The following is a 27,204-nucleotide window of genomic DNA, read 5'->3' on the forward strand; positions in this document are numbered from 1 at the left end:
GTTTGACTAGGTCATTGTGTATCCGGTGTCAACTCACATGTCACTTCACAACCTCAGTCAACACAGATGTGTTACTGTGGATTCATTCTGGCCATGTTGAACCCTGTTAATAAACCACAATGTTAGTGAAGGGTTCATGTGAGTGATAGTTTGGCAAACCATGTGAATGTTATATCATCTTATTTAATATAATGCAGATTAAGATAACTGCGTTATCTGTTTATCAAATAGCACTGTCGCTGATATCAATTACAACTGTGGCTTGCATGTTTTGGGGTATCATTCATCGCTACCGCACAATAGTAATTGGTAGCCTAAAGCCATTGCCCTACATTTCTGTTGTTTTTATTTCATGTTGATTATTTTCTTGTTACTCCATTGCAGCACTGATTAGTGGGTACTGATGCCTTATTATCACTACAGCCAGTCCCACAAAAGAAAACCTCCAGCCTTACTTCTTAATTGGGCAAGAGAGACATCTCCTTTTCTGGTATGCGGGGCCTCAGTCCACTCTTTAGTTTACATAATCACGATTACCTTGAAGGGAATCGTCTGCTTTGCATAAATCCTTTGTAATTCTTCCCACCTCCACTAATTGGACAATGTACCTTACATAGCTGAGTAGCTGGCCAAAAATAATGTTGGCCAAGCAATCTTTTTATTATGACTGACACCCACTTATCCAGCATTACTTTAGAGTGAAGGGATGTGTCACTTAATGTCTATTGGAAATGTCTAGCAAGCTCCTTGATTGGGTTGTGCTCTTGCTAACATCTTTGCTCACTCCATTGTAAAGCCAAACTCTGCCTTCTATGGTGTTTTTCCTATTCACTGCGCATTAACTTCTGCTTGCTCTTTGGAGCTTCGTATAAAACTGAAAATATAGACGATGTAGGTAGAAAAGCTGTGTGTGGAATATGAGTAGAGAAATTATAGCAATTACCTCACTGTACCTCACTGTGCAAAAACTGCCTCAGTCTAAAAACTGCCCTAAACTGCCCCCAAGTTCAGCTTGTGCTTCCCGCAGAACACGTGAGACCAGGAGGCGGCTCCAGCGAATAGAGACAAGGAAGGCTCGGGGATTTGGCGATGAGGAGAGAGGAGTGCTGTACAATGAAAGGATGAACCCGAAAATCGTTAAAACAATTATTAAACGACAGTCGAGAGGCGGGGAGTGGTAGTTTCCACAACGATGACACAACACGGCAGGTTTTACTCCACTGACTAAATCCTGATTAGCCGAATCCAAGAACCCTGACGCTTCTGACAGCTGGGTGAAGATTTCTGGGCGCCTCGCGTTGTAGGGGGTCTGGTAGAGAGTACACTTATTTCGCTTATGCTGGCGACCTCAGTTAAAACAGACAAAAAAATACATGTAAAAAATTATTGCGTTTCAGCACTTGAAAGGAGGACAGCGCCTTTCTTCGACGCAGCCTTCAGAGACTCAACTAATGCCGGAACTTCTGAGCGAATTGAAACACTCCGCCTCTTGTGCAAGAACTCATCGAACAAATGAACACTTCCAATGTAGCTTACTGTACCTGTACTGCAGCGCATGAAATAGTCTAAAATCCATCGTCAGAGAATCAGCTGTTCACTTTAAGCTCAATATGTACCAGGGGCATTTGCAGGTAAGATTTGTTGTTGTTTTTTTAAATTAATGAATAGATGCATTTGATGTGTATGGGGGATATTGAACCGCTTAGCTTACAGTAAGTCAACAGTATAACGTTGTTTATCCTGTACAGCCTAGTTAATGTGAAGGACATATCTACACCGGGGATATGAGGTAATCATGGGTTACTAGGAGACAAGATGATCTCTGTGCCGTGCTGTCACGGAGAAAATAACTTTCAATTTGCCGTTTTATTTGAAAGCATTCATACTGAAAGCGAGTAAGTTTTTTTTGTCCCGTTTACATTAATGAATAACGCGTGATAGACGAAAGACTAATTACATGATCACTTGAACTGCATAAGATAATGAAGATGAAATAAACAAGAAACAAATTAAGTCATGATACACAGTTACACAGTTAAGTCATGATAAAGGTGTTACGCTGGGAATAACTGACTTCCGGGATCATTTTATTATATGTTTAATGAGCTGTTCATTGAACAATCTAGAAAGGAGAGCACAAGGTATCGTAGACTAAAGGGCATTTGAGCAAGTGGAAATGCTATAACTTCCCATTTAGATTAAATCTGTGCGGTGCATGTTTCCAACCTAGAGGAAAGAATCTGTCCCATGAGTATATTTTATGCATGTCAAAATAAGAGGATAATTGCGACAGCAAGCGTTCCGATTATGGACACGTGATTGGAAAAAAATGTATGGGATATACTCTAATCTGTCGACAAACTATAGGAAATAGAATATTAAATGGTCAAGGTGAAGTGTTCATTTTTTGGACACTTACACGATCTTGTATGGAAGTGTCATCGTCGTAACAAAACGATTTGTAAACTTGTCATGACGTGATACATTACATTGTTTTAGATAGATGAACAGTAGTAAGTTGATAACATTTTTCAAATGTATTAAACAACCCACTGGTAACATAACAATCATAGTCAGTTCTTACAAGAGCCCTTCACTGCAGAGCATACAGCATTCAACACCAGTTAAGTATTTCATATCAGTGTATCATATATTACTCAAGCAGATGTGATCTGACACACGGGTAGAGAAGCCAAGTTTTTGCTGTTAGAGAGTTAGAGATGGCAAAGACATAATGTTGAAAATATTAAACACTAGCCCTTTGATCTGATCTCTGAAGCCAATAATAATGATGTTATCAGATAATTTCCTTACTATTTCCATTCAGGATATTGTCACTGATACATATGCTGTCAGAAGTCAGTCAAACTATTGTCATGTTTAATTAATGTATAGAGGCCATTTCATCTTTAAAATAGGACAGAAAAACTGATATATCCTCCTGATATACTGTACAGTCATGTAAATGCATTTCCTTTTTGTCATTTCCAGATTTGGAAATATGGATAGGTATATTTCATTACCTCATTTAAAAAAAGGACAAGTAAAGGTAACCTAATTTGACAAATTACACAAATCAAATATATTTGCAATCATCAAAAATCAACGGAAATGTGGTTTATAGTGCGGAAAAGGTAATTACTCCCCTAGCTTCAATAATTGTTGTTTCCCTTATTGGCTGAAATAATTTCATACAGCCATTTGTTGTACAACTGTCCTTCAAGTCCCCCACAACATTTAGATTGCGATCTGGGCTATGACTTGGCCGTTTCATAAACATTTTGTCTATTTGAACCATTTTTTTGCACCTTTGCTAATGTGTTTTGGGTCATTGTCCTGTTACAAGATCCATGGTCAGCTTCAGCTTTTTAACAGATGGCCTCACATCTTCCTCAATAATTATCTAATACAATATGGAAGTTATGTTTGGACCTCTTGTTAGATTACACATTCTAATGTTTTTCTAATAATTTGCACCTTTTTTGGTGCACCTGATTCCAATTTCAGACGTTTTATGTGATGTTAAACGTAGGGGTGTACTAACCTTTTACGCATGTGGTTGGAATTTAATCCAAATAAGTGAAAAAAACTCCCAGGAAGTGTACTCACTTTTTAACATGACTGTGCTATACTACTCATTGTATGAATTAAAAAAGTAGTTAAATCTTCTAGTTTACCTGCCGCCATTAAATGTGTACGTCAGTCTTGTCTATGAGTGTTTGTGCTGTGCGTTTGCATGCACATTCAAATTTGCATGCATGAAAGAGTGATATGATCAGCTTATTCCAATAATACAGCACATAAATCCTACAAATAACTAAGCTTCTGTGCAAGACAACCAATTTAATGACAGTTATCTGATTCTCTTTAAGTACCCCATCTCCTGTCTGCAGCACAATTGCCTATGGCTTTGCTTTTCACAGATCATAGTATGCAATATAATTGAATACGCTTTCTCTCGATTGTGGAGGTAATTTATCTCCCAGTGTTACGTCAACACACACGGGACTCTTTATCCGTCAGTTTTGGAACTCTTTGCTACATCGCACAGCTTGCCTGTGTAAGGGAGACATTTTGTCTTGACAGTGATAACACCATTCTCTTTCAGGCCATTTGTCATGTTAAGAAGCAAACTGCATTTTTCTAGTATTCTTTACTGTCTGTAGTATCTTCTAATCATACGATTTATGTGAACTCAGTATTCATCGCTGAATAAATTGCGGTGCCTGGAAGGTAAAAACAAACACCCAAAATGTTAGCAAGTGAGACAGTGTCATTTTAAAAGCCGGTTCCATTTCAATTCCAGTCAATATAAAGAGTTACACTAACATTCTGAATCCAATTCTCCTCAGTGATTTTCAGTGAGGAAATATTTCAGTTAGAGATTTTATCTTAATCGCTTGTTTGGCATAAAAGTGAAATTGACCTACACCCTGTAGATTATGCTGAAAGGGGTTTTTCGCCCCAGGTTTGGGAAATAACATCCCATCATGCTTAGGGTCATGTGTAAAATGCTGTGCAGTCTCAGGCTAGAAGAAGAGATCTGCGAGTGACTGATGTTGGACAATGTGCCAAGACCGTCCTGGTCACAAGACATCAACTCAGCTGAAAACTTATGGGAGATTCCATAGTGACACCAAAGACAGCATTTTCAACTAGCCTCAACAGAATGGTGTCACAACCCCCATTTCATTTGATTTGCTTCATTGCCTGTACTGAATCATATCACCTAAAAGGTACAATTTAGTTTGAGGCAGCGTTTTCCCAATGCGACACCTTTTATTTCCAGAAGGTGCAAGGTGTTTCAACTGTGATTGCCAGAACAGTGTAGAGAGTTGAATGCATTCTGGGTAATCTCATTGATTGGGATGAACCGAGTTGCCTGGCACAAATCTGATAGAATCCCCTTTCTCAACCTCTCTGGCCCCGGTTATTTATAAGCAGACTGATTCATGAGAGACGATATATCTCCATCCATATTTGAAGAAACACCTCTGGGTCAGTGAGCAACATCTACAGTATGCCAGGCGATAATAAGCAAAATGTGTGTTTACCCTTTTGTCCCACCTGAATAGCAAGTCTGCACTCTTTGAAACTCCTCCAAATACTTTTATAAAAGCTACCTATACGATGTGTTAGATATGTTTTTTTAACCAAATTATTAATCAGAACAAAATGCTGTCAGTTTCAGAAAAGCTCTTCTGAGGTCACTGTAAATGTTTTTTTTTCCCCCCTGAACATGATTTTTGGATTACTTTGATCTGTTCGTCAAATGAAATTTAGCATGAAGTTTAGAGAGGTAGCAGTCGCGTGGGTTGCCAGTTCTAAACCCAGGTCTGATCGACAGTGAGATTCAGGAAGGGACTACATCAGTTGAAGTATAACAGACCATTCAAAGGTTGCTTGCATCAGCATCCCAGCATTTGTTCTTCTGTGGTTGGGTTCCACGTAAACAATAGATTAAATCGCTCAGCTTGGTCTCATAGACAAGAGGTAGCATTATCAACGGAAATTCAGGACACATTCAAATTAGTATAATAAGTCAATTATACAGTCACAACATGTGGGACAATTGTGACCTGCCGTTTTGCTTGGCTGTTGACAGAACTTTGACTCCAAAGGGGGAAAATTGTATGGATGCCTAACCTCAGAATTTGTAACATAGAGTGTGATACATTTAGCATATTGCAAAAATGTCGTAAGTTTAGCATGAGGTATCGTGGATATTTCCAATTCTTTGCATATTTGTATGACCGCTATTCAAGCACCCTAATGTAATGTAAACAATACTAAATAGAGTGTCTCGGAAATATGATTACAATAAAAAAAAAAACTGCTAGGTCAGGTTTGCCCCAAAACACTGGCAATATAAGTGTGTTATATGCAGTGAAGATGAAATAAACACTGAAGAAGACTGTTAAACTGAAACGCATGGTTGTCTTGACCCAGAGACACTGACAATAATCAAAAAGCTTGATGATGTTTGCAACCTATCACAACTCATCACACTTGAAAACAAATTAGTAAATACATATCAGGGTTTTAAGTGTTAACTGATCTTTGAGCAAAATCCTTTAATCAGTTAAAACCCATTGGAAACTAAACAGTAAAGTTTTTGTCTCCTAGTATTTTTTATTACTTTGGAAACTAAGCCATAATACTTCACAATACAGACTCTTGCTGGTAGCAAATCTTGATATTTATTATAACAAAAATAAAGTGGATTTAAGGAAGTGAAACATTGTTAAAATTAATTTCCTCCTGATCCTCAATAATTTTGACATTTTGTAGATACAGTACTTGATAGCAACACTGTAGATACAGTACTTGATAGCAACACTGTAAATATAGTACTTGATTGCAACACTGGATAGAGTACTTGAGAGCAACACTGTAGATATAGTACTGTAGATACTTTCTCTGCTGGACAATATAGTACTACAAGAATTGTTTGAGCATACTGTGCCCTCCATACAAATTTTTTTTTACTCTTGTTTATGCCAAAACCTTTCATTTCAAATCAAAGAATTACACGTTAAGATTAAAATAAAATAATTTAAAAAATATTTGGGGTATTTGATGGCACATTGTGGGGTTAGGAGTGTACTTATTTTTTCCACACCATGAAATTGCATTACTGTTGATTCTTGATTAATAAATAATTGAAAGTATAATTTTCCATGTCAATCCCCAATTTCCCCCTAATGCAGTATTTAGTGTTTTTTTCAACATTAGTCAACTAGCTTAAAAAACAAATATTGTCCCATTATAAATAGATTTTGATGGCACAATCACTATTGAATGCTTGTTTTCTTGCATGGAGGAACATTTTATGATTTTTCTTGACCCAGTCTGTTATTTTTCACTGATTTGACACCGATGGTAAGAGGGAGAGTGCAACTTTTCCATTCGTTGATGGATACGTCCAAAACATTTTCAACATTGCATGAATACTGTAAAACACTATCATTCTACAATTAATACAGATATGAGATGGACTCTTTTATTGGTCTTTGAAGTTATGTCATTAGCAAACAAATGGAGTGGATTTAAAACTGAAGATAGCCTCGACCAGGCAAAAAGTTTCCCCTTTTTGGAACTGAAAAAACCCAATTTACTATGGCCGTATTTTTTGGATCATTGTCTCGCTGTGTTTTGAAATGTGAGTTCGTAGGCATTTGCTTGTATGGGAGGAGAAGAATTTCTGTTCACTTCAGAATTCCTCCTGCTGCTGCTTTCACCAGTTACATCATCTGTGAAGACAGGTGATCCAGCTCTTAGTGGCAGCTGTACTGCCCAAGTTACAACACTCCCTACACAGTATTTCACAGATGAGGTGGTTCCTTTTCTATCCACATGTTCCTCCCGTCATTACTCCGGTACGTGTTCGTCTTTGTCTCACCTGTCCACACAACATTTCCCCAGGACTCCTCTGGCCCTTTTAGGTAGTTTTTATTCCATACAATGTAGCCTCTGCAGTTCGGCTGGTGAAGTCTTCTGCAGTTGCTTCTGACTGACCTCCTGGGGTGTTCCTGATCTGCCAGACAGTTCTGTTTTTACTTCATGAGGAGCATCCCTGGGTCATCCTCTGAAGGACACTGCTTTGGCCTACCTGCTAGTGATTGCTGATTGCTGATTGCTGAGCTCAGCAGTACATTCATTCTTCTTACCGATGTTCCGAACTGTTGTTTTTGGCAGTATTTCAAATGATTCAGCCCTGTCAGCCTCGCGACAGCCTCATTTCACTGACTCCTCTTTGGTCCTAATGTTGACAAGCACCAATGATTCCAAAAACAAACCCCTATGCAGCCATAAACAAGATTCCTTGCTCCAAACAAATGGACGACCATAGATGTCTAATTGTATTTATATCTTATATGGACGTGATGGACAGTGATGGCCTGGTCTAGTCAGCGAGCACTGACCAATTCTTTGTTCATAAGGATAAATACCGCCACCTTGGTGTGTGTTTCTTGTAGGGGCAGTGCTTCTACCACCTCACCTTAACCTGGAATGACTTAAGGAAACATTATTTAAGTAGGTCACTGATTCCATAAACCTATTGCTGTTGTGTTACAAAGGCAGTTCCATGAGCTCATTATTTTCCCATTGTTTTTCATTGTTCTCGGAGGTTAGCGTGTCCTTGTGTTTTTAGAGGCAGGTCTCCATTGTATTGCCATTTCCTGTTTCAGAATTCCCCCTCAGGCTGCCACTTCTCTGATTTCCTTGTCCAACTGTCCGACTTGCCCCTGTGACAAGCCTGTCCCTTCCACTCTGCCAGAGGGCGGTGATCAATTGCTCTTATCCATTTATCTGCCCCCGAACCCTCTGGTGTGATGTGATAGGAGAAGTGTTGTGGGGGTGACCAATTACCACACAGACCACCAGACACATAGAGCAAGCTGCAGTGGGCTGCAGTAGCCTAGATTAGCTAACACAATACAGTATGTAATTTAGTGAAATATTATCACAACTGGACTGCACGGCTAAACTGTCTCAGAGGAGCATCTCTAATACCAGGGGGAAATGATGTTGTTTAAAATTGGAACTGTTCAGCGTGATGAGTTGGATCAGATTCATGTGGTCTCTGGCGGGAACGGAGGCCTGTGACAGGCAGTGCTGTTCCCCCGGTTCGCCACAGCGGATTCTAACCTTTTGGTTCAGAAAAAACATAGAGTTTTAATGGTGTTTAGTGTCTCCTGGAAAGCAAGAATAAGAACATCTTGTTCTTCATGTCCTTTGCCAGACGGAGGAGAAACCTTCTGCAAGGTTAAATTGCATGTTCAAATTCCTCACTGAGGATCCTAAGTCTTCTCCCTTCTAAAAAAAAAGTGTTTACAGGACATAGGGCCATGTTGCCAAGCAGACAGATTATATAGAACCGGACACATAAGCATGAATATCAGCAGCAGTGCTCAGCCATCCAGTCACAGACCTATTTGTTTTAATCCGGGACGTAATCCATGCCTCAGTATCTTCTGGATCATCTGGTGCGACTCCACTGGGGGATTGTTTCAGTGGCTGAGGCCTGGAGCTCATTACTTCTCCTCCCGTCCCGTTGACACCTGCCCGTGTTCGATTCTCCTCCCGTCCCGTTGACACCTCCCCGTGTTCACTTCTCCTCCCGTCCCGTTGACACCTGCCCGTGTTCGATTCTCCTCCCGTCTCGTTGACACGTCCCCGTGTTCGATTCTCCTCCCGTCCCGTTGACACCTGCCCGTGTTCACTTCTCCTCCCGTCCCGTTGACACCTGCCCGTGTTCACTTCTCCTCCCGTCCCGTTGACACCTGCCCGTGTTCACTTCTCCTCCCGTCCCGTTGACACCTGCCCGTGTTCGATTCTCCTCCCGTCCCGTTGACACCTGCCCGTGTTCACTTCTCCTCCCGTCCCGTTGACACCTGCCCGTGTTCGATTCTCCTCCCGTCCCGTTGACACCTGCCCGTGTTCGATTCTGACAGCGGTCCTGAGACTATGCGAGGCAGGTGGGCTGCAGTTCGTGCGGGGCTTCCCGTTAGATGTCTGTGTGTGACTGTCAATAAATGTGTGTGTGCATGTTTCTGTGCGTGTTTCTGTGTGTGTGTGTGCATGTGTGTGTGCGTGTTTCTGTGTGTGTGTGTGCATGTGTGTGTGCGTGTTTCTGTGTGTGGGTGTGTGTGTGTTTCTGTGGGTGTGTGTGTGTTTCTGTGTGTGTGTGTGTGGGTGTGTGTGTGTTTCTGTGTGTGTGTGTGTGTGTGCGTGGGTGTGTGTCTGTGTGTGTGTGTGTGTGTGTGTGTGCGTTTCTGTGTGTGTGTGTGTGCGTGTCAATAAACGTGTGTGTGTGCGTGGGTGTGTGTGTGTCTGTGTGTGTGTGTGCATTTCTGTGTGTGTGTGTGTGTGTGTGTGTGCGTGTCAATATATGTGTGTGTGTGCAAGTTTCTGTGGGTGTGTGTGTGTTTCTGTGTGTGTTTCTGTGTGGGTGTGTGTGGGTGTGTGTGTGTGTGTGTGTCTGTGTGTGTGTGTGTGTGTGTGTGTGCGTTTCTGTGTGTGTGTGTGTGTGTGTGCGTGTCAATAAATGTGTGTGTGTGCATGTTTCTGTGTGTGTGTGTGGGTATGTGGGTGTGTGTGTGTTTCTGTGTGTGTTTCTGTGTGGGTGTGTGTGCGTGTGTGTGTGTGTGTCTGTGTGTGTGTGTGCATGTTTCTGTGTGTGTGTGTGTGTGCGTGTTTCTGTGTGTGTGCATGTTTCTGTGTGTGTGTGCGTCTACAGTACATGAAAGCAGCATCCGGCACCTCCCTTGCTAGCGGAGGCGCTGTGTGATGTCAGTGTGAACGGCTCTGCACGTCCGCCTTTCAAAACAGCCTGATGCCAACCACCTGGACTGCAATGCACTCTGGGAACTCTCCGACCTGCATGAAAGACCACTGTTGAACCTTTCAGACCTGCACCACATTGTAGAGCTCCACATAGACACCTACTAGTATTTTTAAGAGCCTACTCAGTATACATGTACATAAGACAGACGTGGTGGGCCCTTTTACTGGTAAAATTGTAATATTCAGAAAACTGTGTATGTAAAACCCACCTATCTGGTGTTGAAAGCAACTAGCAACTGACTTGAAGCAGGTGGATTTTAGGAAATGCAGACTGGAAATAACTGTGCTTTGGGTGTACCTATATTTATTTGCATGGAATATCAGCCAACTGAGACAACTTCAGAAACATTTGGAAAAACAAATAATTTGTGCATTATGGTGTGAAACTAGGAGACCATTTGAAAATGCTTGTATTATTTCTTTTCTTCATATCGTTTTATGGACATGACCCTGAGGGAGTCTACTTCAGACGTTCACCGACTGGTTCATTTGTGTAACTGCTTTCAGTGTTGTGTGTGAGGTTGTGTGTGAGGTTGTGTGTGAGGTTGTGTGTGGTAAGCACAGCCTAGCAGTGAGGGGAGGATAACGACACGCTTGATAGAGCTATTAGCTACATATGGTATTGAGCTGAACCCATAGGATGATCACTAAGTATTAGTAGTCAGCATTTGGTCAGATAGGACAGATAGATCCACTCATGGCTCTGTTTGGAAAAACATCGCAATGAGTAGTTTATGAATGATAGCGCAATGTCTGTCACTTTCAGTACTCCGACTCTGACAGGACCGTCCCTTTTAGAGTGGGGAATCTCCTTCATATAAACTGTTATAGTACGTAATCCACTGACAAAAGCTGACTTGCGTTATGATGCTGAGAAAGGTATGATGAAAGGCACGAACATTTAGATTTTCTCACGATTTGCGGGAAGCTTTGCTGACGTGGTCGTAAGATGAGTTACGTTGTTCTTTTGAGTGAACTGCTTATGATGTTCGTCTCTTCAGGCCACAGACGCATTACAATACCCAGCACAAAACCCATTTGATGCAATCAGTGGTTTGGTGGCAAAAGAAATTAGGTGGGTAAACTCTGACCACCAGTCAAAGAAAGCTCTCTGCAAATACATATTGGGTTAGGTAAAATCAAAGAGGTGGGCAAACTGCATTTAGTTGTATTTTGCCCCCATTACAGAACTGGACACACTTGACTAGGGGGACTCAACTCTTACCCTGCGAGGTCCGGAGCCTGCTGGTTTTCTGTTCTACCACATCATTAATTGCACTCTCTGGGTATCACAGGGATAAATAAGTCCCTGATTAGGGGGTTGCAATGAAAAAACTAAGTGGTACTGGCTTTGAGGTCCAGAGTTGCGTTTGAGGGCACTAGATTATGCTTAAACAGTTCTCAGAGGGTCAAAATATGAAGGATCTGGAAAACACTGAACCCAAATAAAAAACAACATAAATACAGCTCTGGAAGTAATTAAGAGACCACTGCAAAACTTTCTTTCCTTTCCAAAAAAGTGGAAAAGGAAGGTTTTGAGTGAGGAACAGAAGGGTTAAAATGAAGAGATCACTGAAAATTGGAATTCTGTTCCTCATTCAAAACCTTCCTTTTCAACTTTTTTGGAAAGGAAAGAAAAAGGTGCAGTGGTCTCTTAATTGTATCCGGAGCTGTATGTGGGTTCCAGCCACTTATATGTTACATCACATCCTGTAGTTTGATTGCCAAATTATCCAATCAAACTACAGATTCACTAAACATGATGCCTAAATTCAAGTCAAACACGACCATGCACCTGATAAAGGGCTTGGTAATCTCTATATCAAGACTAGTCCTATTTAGGGTAATTCAATTGTATCAACATACATTTGGAAAGACAAGTAGTATTTAAAGTATTTTTTTTAAATGTAGAAAAAGAGGTATTTTTTACAGTCAAATATGTTTGCAATTACTTCAAATAGAAGGCTTGGATCCATGCCACAATTAGAAAATACATGTATTTGATCCCAGTTCTGACGCTGTTGAGAAGGCAGGACATAACTTTAAACACATATAGCTAGGAAGACTGACGATATTCTCATGGACTGCACAGATAATCTCTGGTGGACAGATTCTCTCGGACAGATTATTAAACAGTGAGAATCTGTCAAGAAGCACCGGGGTTCCCAGGGCCAGATTAATCCAGGGGCTTATCGGGGGCCGAGGCACACAAGGGGCCCAAGAGGTAGAGAAAAAAGCGTGTACACGTTCCTGCAACCAATACTTGGGTAGTTAGGATTTAGGCAGCATGCGAGACAAACACAGAACATTTTGCTTGTTGCATTGTTACCATAGACATAAAATATAATGTGTGTAGTCCCCATTAAGCCATTCATCAAGGTCGGCCAGAGCATACATTTTTTCCTACATACACGCTTTTGTGTTGGATTTCCTTTGAGGTTCCATACCCAGCATTTCATGACATGCTTGCCATGAACTCACCCCAGTGATGTTATATAAGACTTGAGGTGGGGATTTTCTGACCTCCACAACGGAAGATATTGTTAACCACTGCTTTACTGCGGCCGTGGAGTACCGACAGGAGGTAAGCGGTGATGAGACAGGCGTTTTCATCCCATGCCGTGCTTCTGTGGATCTGTGACTAACAAAAAGTGACCTTTACAAGCGAGATAAAGATGAAGAGGTCCCGCAGATGTTTTCCAGTGATTGTGACTGGTGTCGCTAGGATCCGAACATGTTCCATATTGGTTGAACTAAATTTGTTATCTTGGATTCCACATTCCCATGTCTTGAGGCAAAACAAATGGCCCTATCATTTCAAATGATAATAATTTCCACTCTGCCTCAGTCCATCTTAAATGAGCTTGGCCCTAGAGAAGGCGGCGGCTGTTCTGGATCTTGTTTATATCGGATTCATAATGGGCATGTATCGTTCCCAAAAACAGTAACATTTCTCAGTTTCAACATTTGATATGTTGTCTTTGTATTATTTTCAATTAAATACAGGGGTAAATGATTTGCTCATCATTGCCTTGGGTTTTTATTTGCATTTTACACAGCGTCCCAGCTTTTTTGAAAACAGGGTTGTACATGGACATTAACTTAGGGAGTATTTAATAACACATACATTTACTTAGGGGATGTGAAGTAAGAACCGCGTTTGGCTTTACCATCAGTACCAATTTCTGGCGACCCCTGAACATGCAGGTGGTGAATGTACAGGTGAGCTTACATTCACCGGTAAGGTCACCAGTAATAATGCCTGGTAAGGTCACCTGTACATTCACCACCTGCAAATTGGTACTGATGGTAAAGCCAAACGCGGTTTTTACTTTACATCCCCTAAGTAAATGTATGTGTTATTAAATACTATAACAATGTAGTTCTTAACATTGACATATTTAATTTCTGGAGATAAGGAAATTCTCCAATTAAAGAGCCTTTAAAACGTGACCACTGAATTTATATATATATATATATATATATATATATATATATATATATATATATATATACATAATCTATAATTAAATCTATAAGTGATGGTGTACATGATAACTAAGCTGTAATAAGTCATGGAATTGAGCTCCGGTCCTCATTCTGCATTAAGCTCCTTTCAGGGCCAGTAACAGAAATGTCGCAGGTTTGAATCCCTGAACACACAAGGTGGAAAATCAGTAAGGGTGCCCTTAAACAAGGCACTAAGAAATGCACCTGGAGACAATTTTCCACAGAATAATTAGTCTGTGGAGCAAGTATGGATTCCTTCGCTATGGATGTCCCAGTGGGCTTTGTTGCATACGCTAGCTTATTTTGTCCACGTAGACTATTTGCCATGACCACTCAGCCACCCATCTCATTCCAGAAATCTAGGCCAGTCCTTGGCATTGCTGCCTATCTGTTAGATGGTAGAAGGCTAGATCATCCATCTATCCGAGCCACCCATTCATGAAAGTCAGCCCCGGTAGTGAGGAACTAATTTTCCCCAGAACCGGGCCACTCAGCTCCAGGAGGAGAACATATGTCCTGCCATTTGGGGACTGGTTTTGTATGGAATATGGCTTGGGGCACATAGACATTTTATTCAGAGTGGCAGTGAGGTCCCTGTGTTATGCCATGGCTTTCAAACCTCTCACTAAGTAGTCAATACTACCCAGTGGCCTGAACCGACACCTAGCCCAGTGGCCTGAACCGACACCTAGCCCAGTGGCCTGAACCGACACCTAGCCCAGTGGCCTGAACTGACACCTAGCCCAGTGGCCTGAACCAATACCTAGCCCAGTGGCCTGAATCAACACTTAGCCCAGTGGCATGAACCAACACCTAGCCCAGTGGCCTGAACCGATACCTAGCCCAGTGGCCTAACCAACACCTAGCCCGGTGGCATGAACCGACACCTAACCCAGTGGCCTGAACCGACACTTAGCCCTGTGGCCTGAACCAACACTTAGCCCAGTGGCCTGAACCAACACTTAGCCCAGTGGCTTGAACCAATACCTAGCCCAGTGGCCTGAATCAACACTTAGCCCAGTGGCATGAACCAACACCTAGCCCAGTGGCCTGAACCGATACCTAGCCCAGTGGCCTAACCAACACCTAGCCCGGTGGCATGAACCGACACCTAACCCAGTGGCCTGAACCGACACTTAGCCCTGTGGCCTGAACCAACACTTAGCCCAGTGGCCTGAACCAACACTTAGCCCAGTGGCTTGAACCGACACCTAGCCCAGTGGCCTGAACCGACACCTAGCCCAGTGGCCTGAACCGACACCTAGCCCAGTGGCATGATCCAACAGCCGGGGAACAGGGCAGATAATTGCAGGCCAAAATCGGGCAAACTACAGACACTCATGTAATTAACATGATGCCTGACACAACACTTGGAGGCTTCTCATAAGCATTGCTGTGATCAACAATAATGATAAGGAAACACATTCTGCTCATCCCCCTGCTGATGAACAGAACTCAGACCATCTGGAAGAAGAAATGGCTCTTGACAAACGGTAGATGAAACAACAAACAGAGGCTTCTGTGGCTTATTTCTCCCCCCAAATGAATTTCTATGTCTCTATTTGCCATGTAAACCCATCATTCTAGTGTCAAAAAGGGGGACATCTGTGATGTTAAGATAAGTGCTACTTGTGGATAATGATTCAGCACCGCTGAAGCTACCCCATTGTATTCCTCTGTTTGGGACAGAATCTGAATAAGTCATAGAAAAGTGTCCCCTCGTGGAGGAACCAAAGAAGGAATTAATATCAATTGATGTCTGCGTTGATCAAGAGTTTGTCTAGTGAGGGTCTAGGCAGGACAGTGGCGGATGTGAAATATGTCTGCATAGAGCTGTCAAGACGTAAGGCAGGACAGTGGCGGATGTGAAATATGTCTGCATAGAGCTGTCAAGACGTAAGGCAGGACAGTGGCGGATGTGAAATATGTCTGCATAGAGCTGTCAAGACGTAAGGCAGGACAGTGGCGGATGTGAAATATGTCTGCATAGAGCTGTCAAGACGTAAGGCAGGACAGTGGCCCTGTTGGCAGACTATTTAAAGGGGATTCATCGCTGCAAAGAAATGCTCTCTGAATGAGAAATAATAGGAGGGGGAACATAAAAAGGATTATTTTCATTTCCGAAGCAGCTCCCTGAGAATTCAGTATCTTCTCACACTGTACTCTCACTCCGCCTCTATCGCCAATTACTGCTTCTTAAAAATATATACGCTCCGATGCTCATTGCACGGTGGTGCATGTTGGCGAGGGCACGAATGGTGGGTTGGTAGCGGTTCTATAAATACCAGCTCACCTAATGGTTTCTTGGGAAGCCATTATGAGTGACGCAGCCGAAACAACAGCTAGAGTCCTGAAAGGGATGTGAACCTGCGTCTGGACAGATGGGCTGTATTCAAAGTTCAAGGGTTCGCCAGCTGATAAGCCCAGAGGGAGGCTTTGAACTCCCTTGTTAGCAGGGCAATGTCCTCACCCTGGCTGCCCCTCACACATTTCCCTTGGGTCCCATCTGCAGCTGTGTGTGTGTGTGTGTGTGTGTGTATGCATGTGTGTGTGTGGTGGGGACATGAAGTCTATACAAAGATAGTAAAACCTGAAAAATCTGTCCACACAAGGGAAAATGTGATTTCCGAGTTAAGGGTTCAGTTCAGGCATTACGGGTAGGGTTTAGGGATTGGTTGAGTTAAGGAATAGGTTGGAGAAGTTTGGGTAAGGGCCAACGTTATGTTTAGTGCTAGGGAATAGGGAACATGGATTTCTGGCTCTTAGGTCCCCACAAGGATTGAAAGACATATATGCATGTGAGTGGTATTAGAGCAAAGTTTTGACTTTACCTTGTCTTATCTGTTGTGCTATGCCTTTAAGAACCAGCTCATATTACTCTGGAACTGCCCTGATTGTCTTTCTCATATGAAGCCTGAACAGCCATTTGTTTGTGCCATATTTCACCTGAACAGCCCTGTTAATTTATTTCATTTTACACCTGAACCGCCCTGATTGTCTGATATCACACCTGAACAGCACTGATTATCTGAGTCATATTACGCCTGAACAGCCCTGATTATCGGTGTCATATTACGCCTGAACAGCCCTGGTTATCTGTGTCATATTACACCTGAACAGCCCTGGTTATCTGTGTCATATTACACCTGAACAGCCCTGGTTATCGGTACCAACAATGACAATCAAGAGTCTGGCCCAGGCTGATAGTAAGTGGCAGGCCTGTACGGATGCAGCAGCCAGTGAGGTACTGCTCTCTGTCAGCGGTCATTGGCAGCCTTGTGTTGTGGACCACATTTCATGAACCCTTAGATGTCTACCATGAATCGTAGAATTAGAAAAAAGTATCATCTGGAATCAGCCGTGACTGTGTGTGTGTGTGTATGTGTGTGTGTGTGTGTTTGTGTGTGTGTGTGTACGGACTGTTCTGGGATGAGCTGGTTTCTGTGTGGTTCTTTTCTTGTACCAGCTGACAAGAGAGAACACAGAGAGAAGGGTGTTCATGAGCATAGGGGTCAAAGGGGAGACATTCCATGGCTCCTCCCCCAGCTGGGGCCAGGGGGAAGAGCCATGGAAAGACAGCCACAGGCATCTCCATTTCACACACACAAATGCACATACAAACAAAATAATGCACACAGAGTATTTGTTGATGGATTGGAGTGGTACCATTTCATGATCAGTCATCAAATAAATCTTAATGTTTTAAGTTTGATGTTTATTTGTATGTTCATCAACCTTTGCAGACTAATTAATTGAGTAGAAAGCACTTACTATTAAACAGTGTGGTTTTTTCACTACTAAACAGTGTGGTTGTTTCACTACTAAACAGTGTGGTTGTTTCACTACTAAACAGTGTGGTTGTTTCGCTGCTTAACAGTGTGGTTGTTTCACTACTAAACAGTGCGGTGCTTTCACTACTGAACAGTGTAGTTTCTTCACTACTAAATAATGTGTTGGTTTCACTACTAAACAGTGTGGCGGTTTCACTACTAAACAGTGTGGTGGTTTCACCTAGCTCTTTTAAAGTTTTTGCACTTACTGTGTCGCTCTGGATGAAAGCATCTGCCAAATGACTAAAATGTAAAGGTAACAACCCAATTTACAAAATGAGCTACTGAACAAACCCTCAGGTCTGTGAGTTAACCTGTCAAATGTAACAGTTTATTTGTGAGTTTTAACAATAATTTCACAGGTTAAATCATATGTTGTTTTAATTTCTTAAAACAAGTGATTTGTGCTAACGGTGCTACAGTATCGGGCCCAATTGTAGAAGGTGAAAGACAACCAGGGCAATGAAGGAAACATAGTTTCTAGTAGGCCGATGCATTTGGGAAACGGATGTTTCTCTAGGGCCGACGTTTCTCACACATGATGAAAGGGGGAACAAAACATCTGGTGACCGCTTACGTTAGCTGCTGTAGCTACTTTCAAAGACAACCCGGCGCCGGGCATAAAAGTTTAGTTTCATGTTTAAACAGCGACAGCCTTTCTAGCCAACCACTACCGTCTGCATTGTTGTGGGAACGGTGTTACTGTTCAGCTGTGCACACTCAACGTTCCCCGTGCACACTCAACGCTCCCCGTGCACACTCAACGTTCCCCGTGCACACTCAACGTTCCCCGTGCACACTCAACGCTCCCCGTGCACACTCAACGTTCCCCGTGCACACTCAACGCTCCCCGTGCACACTCAACGTTCCCTTTGCACACTCAACGTTCCCTGTGCACACTCAACGCTCCCCGTGCACACTCAATGCTCCCTAGGCAGACAATGCTTGTCCTCTCTGAGCCACCCGCATGGTCCCAAAGCCATCTGTCATGCTTTCGCCTTTTAATTGGGAATAGTTGGCTTGTTTTACTGTGGTGACTTATCCATGTCACAGTGAATAGGCTGGCTGGGTTTCCTTTATAAACACCTGGCAGCAATAGTTAGAATCCTGATTTAACGTATTATCTCTGAAAATAGCAAAGTGAGGTGGGACTTTCGATATGTCTATAGATTATGTGGTATCTTTAACAGCTGTGCCTTCAGGGGTCTTTAATCTTTCAATGTAATGTTGCTGTGTCAAAGGAAGGCATAGCTGTTGCCATTAAACACTTCAACCTCAGCGTCTTTATACAGGTTTCAGATGGTCTAGGATAACCAATGGTGATGCATATTCATTTTTTCTTGTATAAGGGATGTTGAGGGACTTAAGAAGAAGCTTGGTGCTGTCTTGATTAAATATGTCTGGAATACATTCCGCCAAAACCCCAGCAGGCTTCCTCAATCCCATGATGCCTCATTACATGAGACAATTCCAGACATCTTCATATACAATGATTTATCATACACACTATCTCCTCATATATTATCTGCCACTTTAAAAATGCTTCAAGTGCAGTTTACAGCTTCAATTAAACTCTTATTGCAAGCTGTGTTACATCGTTCTTTTTAATATTTCATTTACTAAAATATTTTTTATTGCAGCCATCACCCGATAGTAGCAATTTGCAATTTACTGCCTTGCAGTTAAGCCGCGTCACACATTTGTGAACCCCAGTCATGGCATCTCCACAGTCCCAAGGAGTTGAGCAGTGTACAGTATGTCGGCTGTAACAGTTATTGAGTGGAAGACAACGTTTATTCACACAGAGGAATTGGATGAATGCGTAACTTTTCCAATGAAATCATTTAAATGCCCCCCAAAAAAAAGTGGTCAACCGCTTTCTCGCAGCAATATACAACGAACTTCATCCAGAAGGTCAATGAAGCGTGGAGCTAAACTGCAGTACCGCCCTGTCCCGGCACACATGGGTGGAGGGGACCCTTGAGATGGGAGGTGCGTGGGTTGAATAAATCCCGCACACCATTACCCAGTCAAAAAAGGAGGCTGTGGGAGAACCCACAGGAAGAAGTGGAATTAGAAAAGGTTATTGGGAGTAAAGGCACACACAATTGGGTGCAGTGACACAGTGAAACATAGGAATTCAGTGTGACATTTTCTAAATTGACCACACAATGTATTGTCAGTGGTCCATTCACCTCCAGCGCTCAGTACGATGTCACCTCATCATGTCTCTGTATGTGTGGTTGCCTCAATAAGATGGAGAAACTGTTGAATCAGTTGTCAGTAGTATGGTGTTGTTGTAGTGCTGACGCTATACTTTCACATTCAAAGCAAATTGTATTCAATATGAAAAGCATTATTTGTTTTCGTCAGTTTGGTTTTCATCTTAATCCAATTTGATCTTACTAAGAGCTTTCAACCACATATTCGCCGGATGCCAGCAGAGTTTCCTCGAGGGCATAACCTTTCCAGGTTTCATCTTGTCATTCCATACCTGTCTCCCTCTTTACATTGCACTGTACCGTGTCAATTAAAGCCTACCCTCCAGCATTGATATATCCACGGGCAGTTGGAGGAGCTGCCACGGAAAAGGTCAGTCACGACCGTAACCTTGCCAAGAAGTCATCTTGTCACAGACCAATATTATTTTCAACAGGAAAACAACAGCATCATTTATTAATCCCTCCATCCTAAATCCCTGCAGTGATATTCCATTTGATCCACCTGTCATGCAGTTGATATTATGCTGTAAAATCTGAGTAATTGGCAATTAAAAAGCAGTACTGCGCAAGCTTGACAAAGACAACACACTCAACTTTCATCACCTTGCTTCCTGCTTTTTTAATGGAAGGTTTGGCACTGATGAGAGACTTGTTAATGACTTGTTAATTTTTTTGAGGTTATTCAGTACTGGGCTCCTCTGTTGACTCAGCAGTAGCTTCCACCCTTTCCCAGCAGCATCCTGCAAATGTTATTTCGCCACAGCTAAGCAAAAGCTTTGTTGAATTGAACCATCACACAGGAAATGGTTTCTTCTGTAAATAAATTGCAGGTGAATCAACAAGCAATCTTCGCACATTCACACCCAAACCGTATGTCAATGGAAATTGTAATACTCAGAAATACATTGGGGCGCCTGTCTCTGCAAGCCGTGTTGGAAATGAAAAAGGATGGCGCTTGTTCGGTCACACAGCTCCTGCTGTAATCGGGGGCTTCTGTGGCCTGATCGTGGCTGAAGAGTCTCAAGTCTAGTGTGCCGCTGATGACCAATTTTCAAGTCCTCAGCGCTGAGTGATTTGCTTGGTTCGTGTGGCACAGTATTGCGTCAGTATCATGGCTCTCCATACAAAACCAGCGCCGCAACTTAACACACTCGGAGAAGCCTCATGCTACATCTTGTATCACTTACACCTAAAATCCTACTGACTTCAGATTTTTGGGGTAATTTAGAACAGTGCCTCATGGGCAAATAATTCTCCAATCAATTTCTGTGGGGCTTCTGAATGGCACTGTGGGAGAATCTATGAAATTATCACTGAACTAGCTTTTGCAGAGAGGTTTCCTGGATTTTGCATCGGAAAATAAAGCGTTGTGGGAAGATTAAACGTCTCAAAGCATTTTCAAAACATGTGGTTACTGTCTGGTGACGTCAATCGAGGAGAAATCCAGTTGGGTTGTTTTCTTGACAGCATCGCTTTGCTTTTAGCCACCAAGCATGAGTAGATCATGATGCTCAGTAGATGCTACGAGCCAAGCAATGTTGCCACTAGATGTTCATCAAATTGTTCATGACAGCCTGAGCCAATGGCTTTTGTTAAATTTTTTGCTCACAGTTAAATGTAGCTCAATGCGCTTCAGTGGATCTGGCATCTGTGGTGAAGGGCCTATTGGCATGCAAACATTCCCTGAAATAACAACTCTGATTGGCTGTAACTTGTCACCCAATATCATATTGACTGATAACGCTTAACGGGTGGAACTATATGATCTATATGAAAACAGATTTCCCGGGAACCCGGTATTTTATCTCTAAAGGTTTTATGACTGTTCAACTTTGAACAAAAGCCATCCCAAATTAATAATTGCAATAGCCCTGGTCAAAACATATGTTTTGTAATCAATCATGCTCATCAATAAACAAATGAAAGAAAATGTCCAAAGCTCAGTATTTAGTCGGAAACGGGCTGTTTCTTGATAAATTAGCGAGTAATCTCCACTGAACCATGTTAGCAGCTTACATAATGATTCAACGCTTGCGGCTGTATCTGACTGGCAACTTAAACGTTTAGATGGCGTTGGGCTTCAGTAGAAGAAGCTTGGCACATCCCTAAGTGTGCTCTGCAAATAGGGCCCTGTTGTGACCAATCTGGGCGCATTAAAACGATTCAGACTAGGATTAGGCTAGTTGTTGCTAAATGCCTTCCTGAAATGACATGCTAATGCCTTGTCAAGAGCCATGGAAGTTCACTGTTCAAGCACATCGACGCATTGTCATCCGCCATGTACCTAAGTGGGACTGTAAGTGAGTTTGCCAGGGGGTGACATTTTAATATATTAGCATAATTATGTGGGATGCTAATGCGCTGTTGGCTAACATGCTAATATGCGGTTGGTGATGAACTAATTAGCCTTACTTTGGCTGCAAAGAGATTCACTTATGGCCACAGAGATTTTTCTTTTTAGGCATGTCAAGAAGAATTTCCTGAGAAAGTCAACGGAAAAAGAAACGTGTTAGCCACAAAACACTCACTGGTCAAGACCAGACTAACCCAGCACACAGAGAGTGATGGTTCAGGAGATAAAGCTGTCATCATGGCATCGTGAATGGCGGCTGTTGTTGCAATCTGTTTTCCAGACATAAAACTTAGTGTGTGGCCTGCGATCATTTCTGGTTTACACAGGGAAGTCTTTCAGGATCAGGTCAGTGTTGCCCTCGGTTAACCACCCGGCTTGTTAATGCCACATTAAACGGCAATGATGCCAACGCATCTCCATGACCATCACCAAGAACCATACCCTATTGGGATTATCAAATGGGTTTACGGTAAGATGTTGGGGTTGTCGGCGTTTGTTTCTCTTTTTCACATAATTGGTGATTTCTCGTCACACTGGTCAATCACAGCATCTTGGGTGAGATGAGTCGACCTACACAGGTCCAACCTCCCATCATTTAATTGAATCGCTCGCCCGGCCCCCCGCCAAGATCAATGGTTCTGAAGGGGTTGTTTGTCTTCGGATGGATTTCTCATGATTGTGGCACAGGACTAATGAGCCACCCACCCCACCAGCTTGTGCACGTCAGTGCCGGCTCTTGATTTTTGGGCGCCCTAAACCAAACTGGATTTGGGGCCTTTCTCACCCCTAGTGGTTCAGTGGTTCACTACCAGTCGGGGGCCCTAAGCAACAGCTGATGTCGCCTGTGCCTAGAACCGGCCCTGTGTGAGCACACAAAACAAATTAAACACACACACAAAACACATACAGAACACACACATAGAAAAATACACTGGAGACACTACAGAGCCTCTGCTGTTTGGACTTCCAGACTGATAAGCTGATCCTTATTTCTTTCAGTAGGAGACCACTATAAAATAGCTCTACAGCAAGACACAGTTCATAGTACTCTTACACTGTACCCAACATGCAAGAAACTGGGGTATTAAAATAGGAAAGTAAATTCAGTGAGGGTGGGTGAATAGCTCTTTTATTAGGGGAAATATTTTGCAGCCCAGGCAGGTAACTGCAGTGTCTTTTAATGAAACCCCAGAGGAGTTATTCTGTTCCAAATGTTCATGGCGGGAAGCCACACTGCTAACTATTAACTGCCAATTCATCAGTGTTCAAACCGAGTGTTACATTTTGAACAGTTACAAATGAATGTCGAGAAGTGAAAGTCATTCAGTTTTCCATGTTGAGTGAGAAAGAAGCAAGAACTCACTCACGACTCTTCAAGCTGTGTGGAAACGCAGGCAAATAAAACCCAGTGCTTCGTTGACGATTATGATAATGGAAATAAAGAACCACCGAACTGATGGCAGGAAAACTAGCACACGGTCTACTTTAGGGATTTCCTTTCTTTTCAGGCATTTCATGTCTGCACCCCCTGACGAGGTTCTGAAATGCACTTTTGCTGGTTGACTGCTTATGATACATGCACAGTGAGACACATGTCATTGCTGCCATTGGGCATCTGACCGTTCGGACATCCGTTCGCGGGCATGGTGAGCATTACTACCTCCGATGGGCACGCGTCGTCTGTCCGTCCCAGGTGCCACCCGTCCATTCTCACCCCCCGAACAAAACACGTTGCCTCTGCTGTGCGCAGACCTAAACATCATTCAAATGCACTCAGGCAATTACATTTTGTCTTTTTCTCTGAGAGTATATGTAATTAAAAAAACTTAAATGTAAATCTGGAACCAGGAAACATAAAGCTCTAAAAAAATGGCCTTAGATTTTAGTTTTTACAGAATTCAGGAAGTAAATCTTAACAGGTTTTGTAGTGACCTCGTTAGAGCTGTTTATCAACCCAATTTGACAAGACATATTGTCAGATGTGTATTCCAGTACTTTCTCTCATACATAGTGAAGTCCTCGGGAGAAGCTACATGGGAGAATAAAAGCATGTGACTAAATAAAGCAACAACAAGAATATAATTTATTTGAACTATTACAAAGACAACAATATGTTTAAAAAGGCATTTTCAAAGGTCTGATGAATTCAATTAATATTTTCAAAGATGAAAACGCCATCATTATAGTTAATGTACATCTAAAGTGGGTCCAAAAGATTGCAGCCTGTGTTGTCGATCTGAATGTAAAACAACTTGTACCTAGGTCAAACGGTGCCACTCCCAGCCTTTTATGTAAACGGCAGGACAGATTTGACATGTAAATGACACTGTCAATGCAAATGAGTGGTTCTGCTGTTGACACATGGAGCTAAAAGCTTTTAAATGTCAATGTCAATCGTTTGACCATTTATTATTTAAAATTAAACAGCCTGGGAGCATTTTTCTACACTCACATGTCTCTTAGTTGTCTCTCAGAAAGGGAGGAAAAGATAACGAGCAAAACCTAAGAGAGTGAAAAGGAGGGCAAAAGTTAGAGAGGTTGAGGGACGACTTGATATCACGAGAAAAAGGGAGAGAAATGAGAAAGGGGAAGAAGGCAAGGGAGAGAGAGAGCAGAGACCGGAGAGAGTGATATGCCTGCAGTACTTAATCATTTGGTTCTGTCTAAAAATTGGTGGTCCAGAAACCTTATTGTGGTGATTCTGCAGATAGGTAAGACAGAATCAACCCAAATAGGGATCTGTACAGATGGCATGCTTTGCGTTGCTATGCTTGATGAAAGACTGAACAAACGGCGTACTTTAGAATACCACTGACTGAGACAGACTGAGCAATGGTTTTGTTTGATGTTTTCTGCGTAACCTGACTACTGACAACATCCTTCTGCCACTTGAAAATGGAGAAGGAAAACAAAAGGGGAGTCAGTTTCAGAGGTCCATATATACACATTCCCAGCCTTTTGGTTGGATGACAACAGCTTTGTGATGACATGCAGTTTTGAGTATCAATGATACGATGGATATTGGTTATGTTTACAGTGTGGTTCAGGCTCTACCAAGTTTGTTCACGGCAACGTGAATCTGTGATTGCACAACGCATTATTTTGCCTTTGAAATACAGGCAATGTTGGATTAGATTTAAAATGTTGTTGTGAGTCTGTATGATGTAACAAAAATATTTGTCTCAAATGTGGAAATACACTCAACTGGAGGTTAAGAAGTGCAGCTCCATTTCCACCTCATTTTGAGTGAAGTCTGCGCCAAGTCTGTCTTTTTATGGGTAGCCAGGTTTGTCAATGGAGAGGTATGGCAAGTTCTCCTGGGCTTTTGTGGGATCTGTTTGGGTTTCTGAGCGGCTGGCTAGTTCTCTCTATCTAATCCTTTCCCTCCCGGTGCCCGCTCTCTCCCTTCCATCCCTCCCATGGCCCTCTATCCACCCGCTCTCTCCCTTCCATCCCTCCTATGGCCCTCTATCCACCCGCTCTCTCCCTTCCATCCCTCCCATGGCCCTCTATCCACCCGCTCTCTCCCTTCCATCCCTCCCATGGCCCTCTATCCACCCGCTCTCTCCCTTCCATCCCTCCCATGGCCCTCTATCCACCCGCTCTCTCCCTTCCATCCCTCCCATGGCCCTCTATCCACCCTCTCTCTCCCTATCCATGCCTCTTCTGCTCTCTCCCTCATCTCTCCCATCATCTCTCTCTGGGTCTGTCCATATCTCCTCCTCCTCCCTCTCTCCTCCCTCTTTCTCCATCCCTCCCTCTCTATTATATACTGAGGACATGGTGTAATGTCAATGCTGCTGTGCATCATTGGCACGTCCCACAACAGTAAGTGGCGAGCGGCAGCCGGTCTTGCTTGCACAGCAGGATGCTTCCGAGGCCGCCGTCCATTAAGATGTCGTTCCGCAGAACCAGAACAGGAGCCAGACGAGGGATCAGCTGCCAAGCCCAGGGAGGTGGCGCTGATGCCAGCACAAAAGCTAATCTCCACAGCCCTGCTCTGCTGATGCTGTCTTCAGATTGTTTAATTGGCTGAAGACAGTCAAGGTAACCAGGGCTGCGCGGGGCGGTGTCTGGACCACCTGATGGCAGCAGGTGACTCACTGTGTGCGCGTGTGTATGAGTGTGTGCGTGTGTGTGAGCATAGGGGAGGACTGAATGAATACAACCTCAGGGCGCTGAAGTTCGACACCGTTCAGGCATCAGAGCGCTGACTGCGGTAAATATGTCGTGAAGTCACTGACCACGGTGATGTCATCGACAAGGTTTGTTAGGAACTACGATTATAAATGTTGCCACCGGGGGCAAACAGGGGACAGACACACTGTCGGCCTATAGGGTCCTGGTGGGCTTTTTATTAACATAAGTAGGCAGGCTGTGTATCATCAACTGAAAGCGAGCCACTGTCCCTCGGCTCCTGTGCTGGTCGAGCTGTGGCGAGGGCAGCAGGGCTTAACCGTCCTTCCTTCCCTCACCTCCTGTTCCTCCTCTTTTCACCCCCGTTCGTCTTTCTCTCCATTTGTTGTCTAGGAGTGTTTTTATGCCTCCCTGGTCACGATCCCGACGGGACACTGCAGAGGCAGGGCTAGCACTCCTGGGTGCCCCTGGAAGGTTGCAGAACATTCACACCCTCCTTGGGGGTTTTGGTGCGATACTGAGCAGGTGGGGTGGGCATTCGCACCATAATGTCAAGCATTACCCCCCCGCCCCCCCCCATTTCTTTTTTTAATTCAGTAGGTGTGCTGCGATTCCAACATGCAGGGATTACTGCCAAAACCTACAGCACGCCAGGTTTACTTTCATAGATGTTTGAAGACTTATGTAAACAACTTGAATGATACTCTGTCTGACAGTAAATGGCTAAATGCAGCTACTGCCTATCAAGACTCATTTTTTATAAAAGACTAGATATGGTTTCTTCTCTTATCCGCTGGCTGAT

The 27,204-nt window shown here is 43.0% G+C and overlaps 1 protein-coding gene across 4 annotated transcripts in view; it reads left to right on the forward strand.

Annotated features, from left to right (window-relative positions):
• Positions 1 to 1,083: 1,083 nt before the first annotated feature.
• The window catches only part of pex5la (peroxisomal biogenesis factor 5-like a), an 88,557-nt gene continuing 62,436 nt past the window's right edge, over positions 1,084 to 27,204 (forward strand). For all 4 annotated transcript variants that reach the window (XM_029121369.2, XM_029121370.2, XM_029121371.2 and 1 more), the window contains exon 1: positions 1,084 to 1,631. In XM_029121369.2, coding sequence (XP_028977202.1) covers positions 1,611 to 1,631 — 21 coding nt within the window. In that variant the 5' untranslated portion in view covers positions 1,084 to 1,610. The remainder of the gene's footprint in view (positions 1,632 to 27,204) is intronic.

The sequence above is a fragment of the Esox lucius genome, chromosome 8 (genome assembly GCF_011004845.1).
Source record: "Esox lucius isolate fEsoLuc1 chromosome 8, fEsoLuc1.pri, whole genome shotgun sequence".
In the NCBI taxonomy this organism is placed as follows: Eukaryota; Metazoa; Chordata; class Actinopteri; order Esociformes; family Esocidae; genus Esox; species Esox lucius.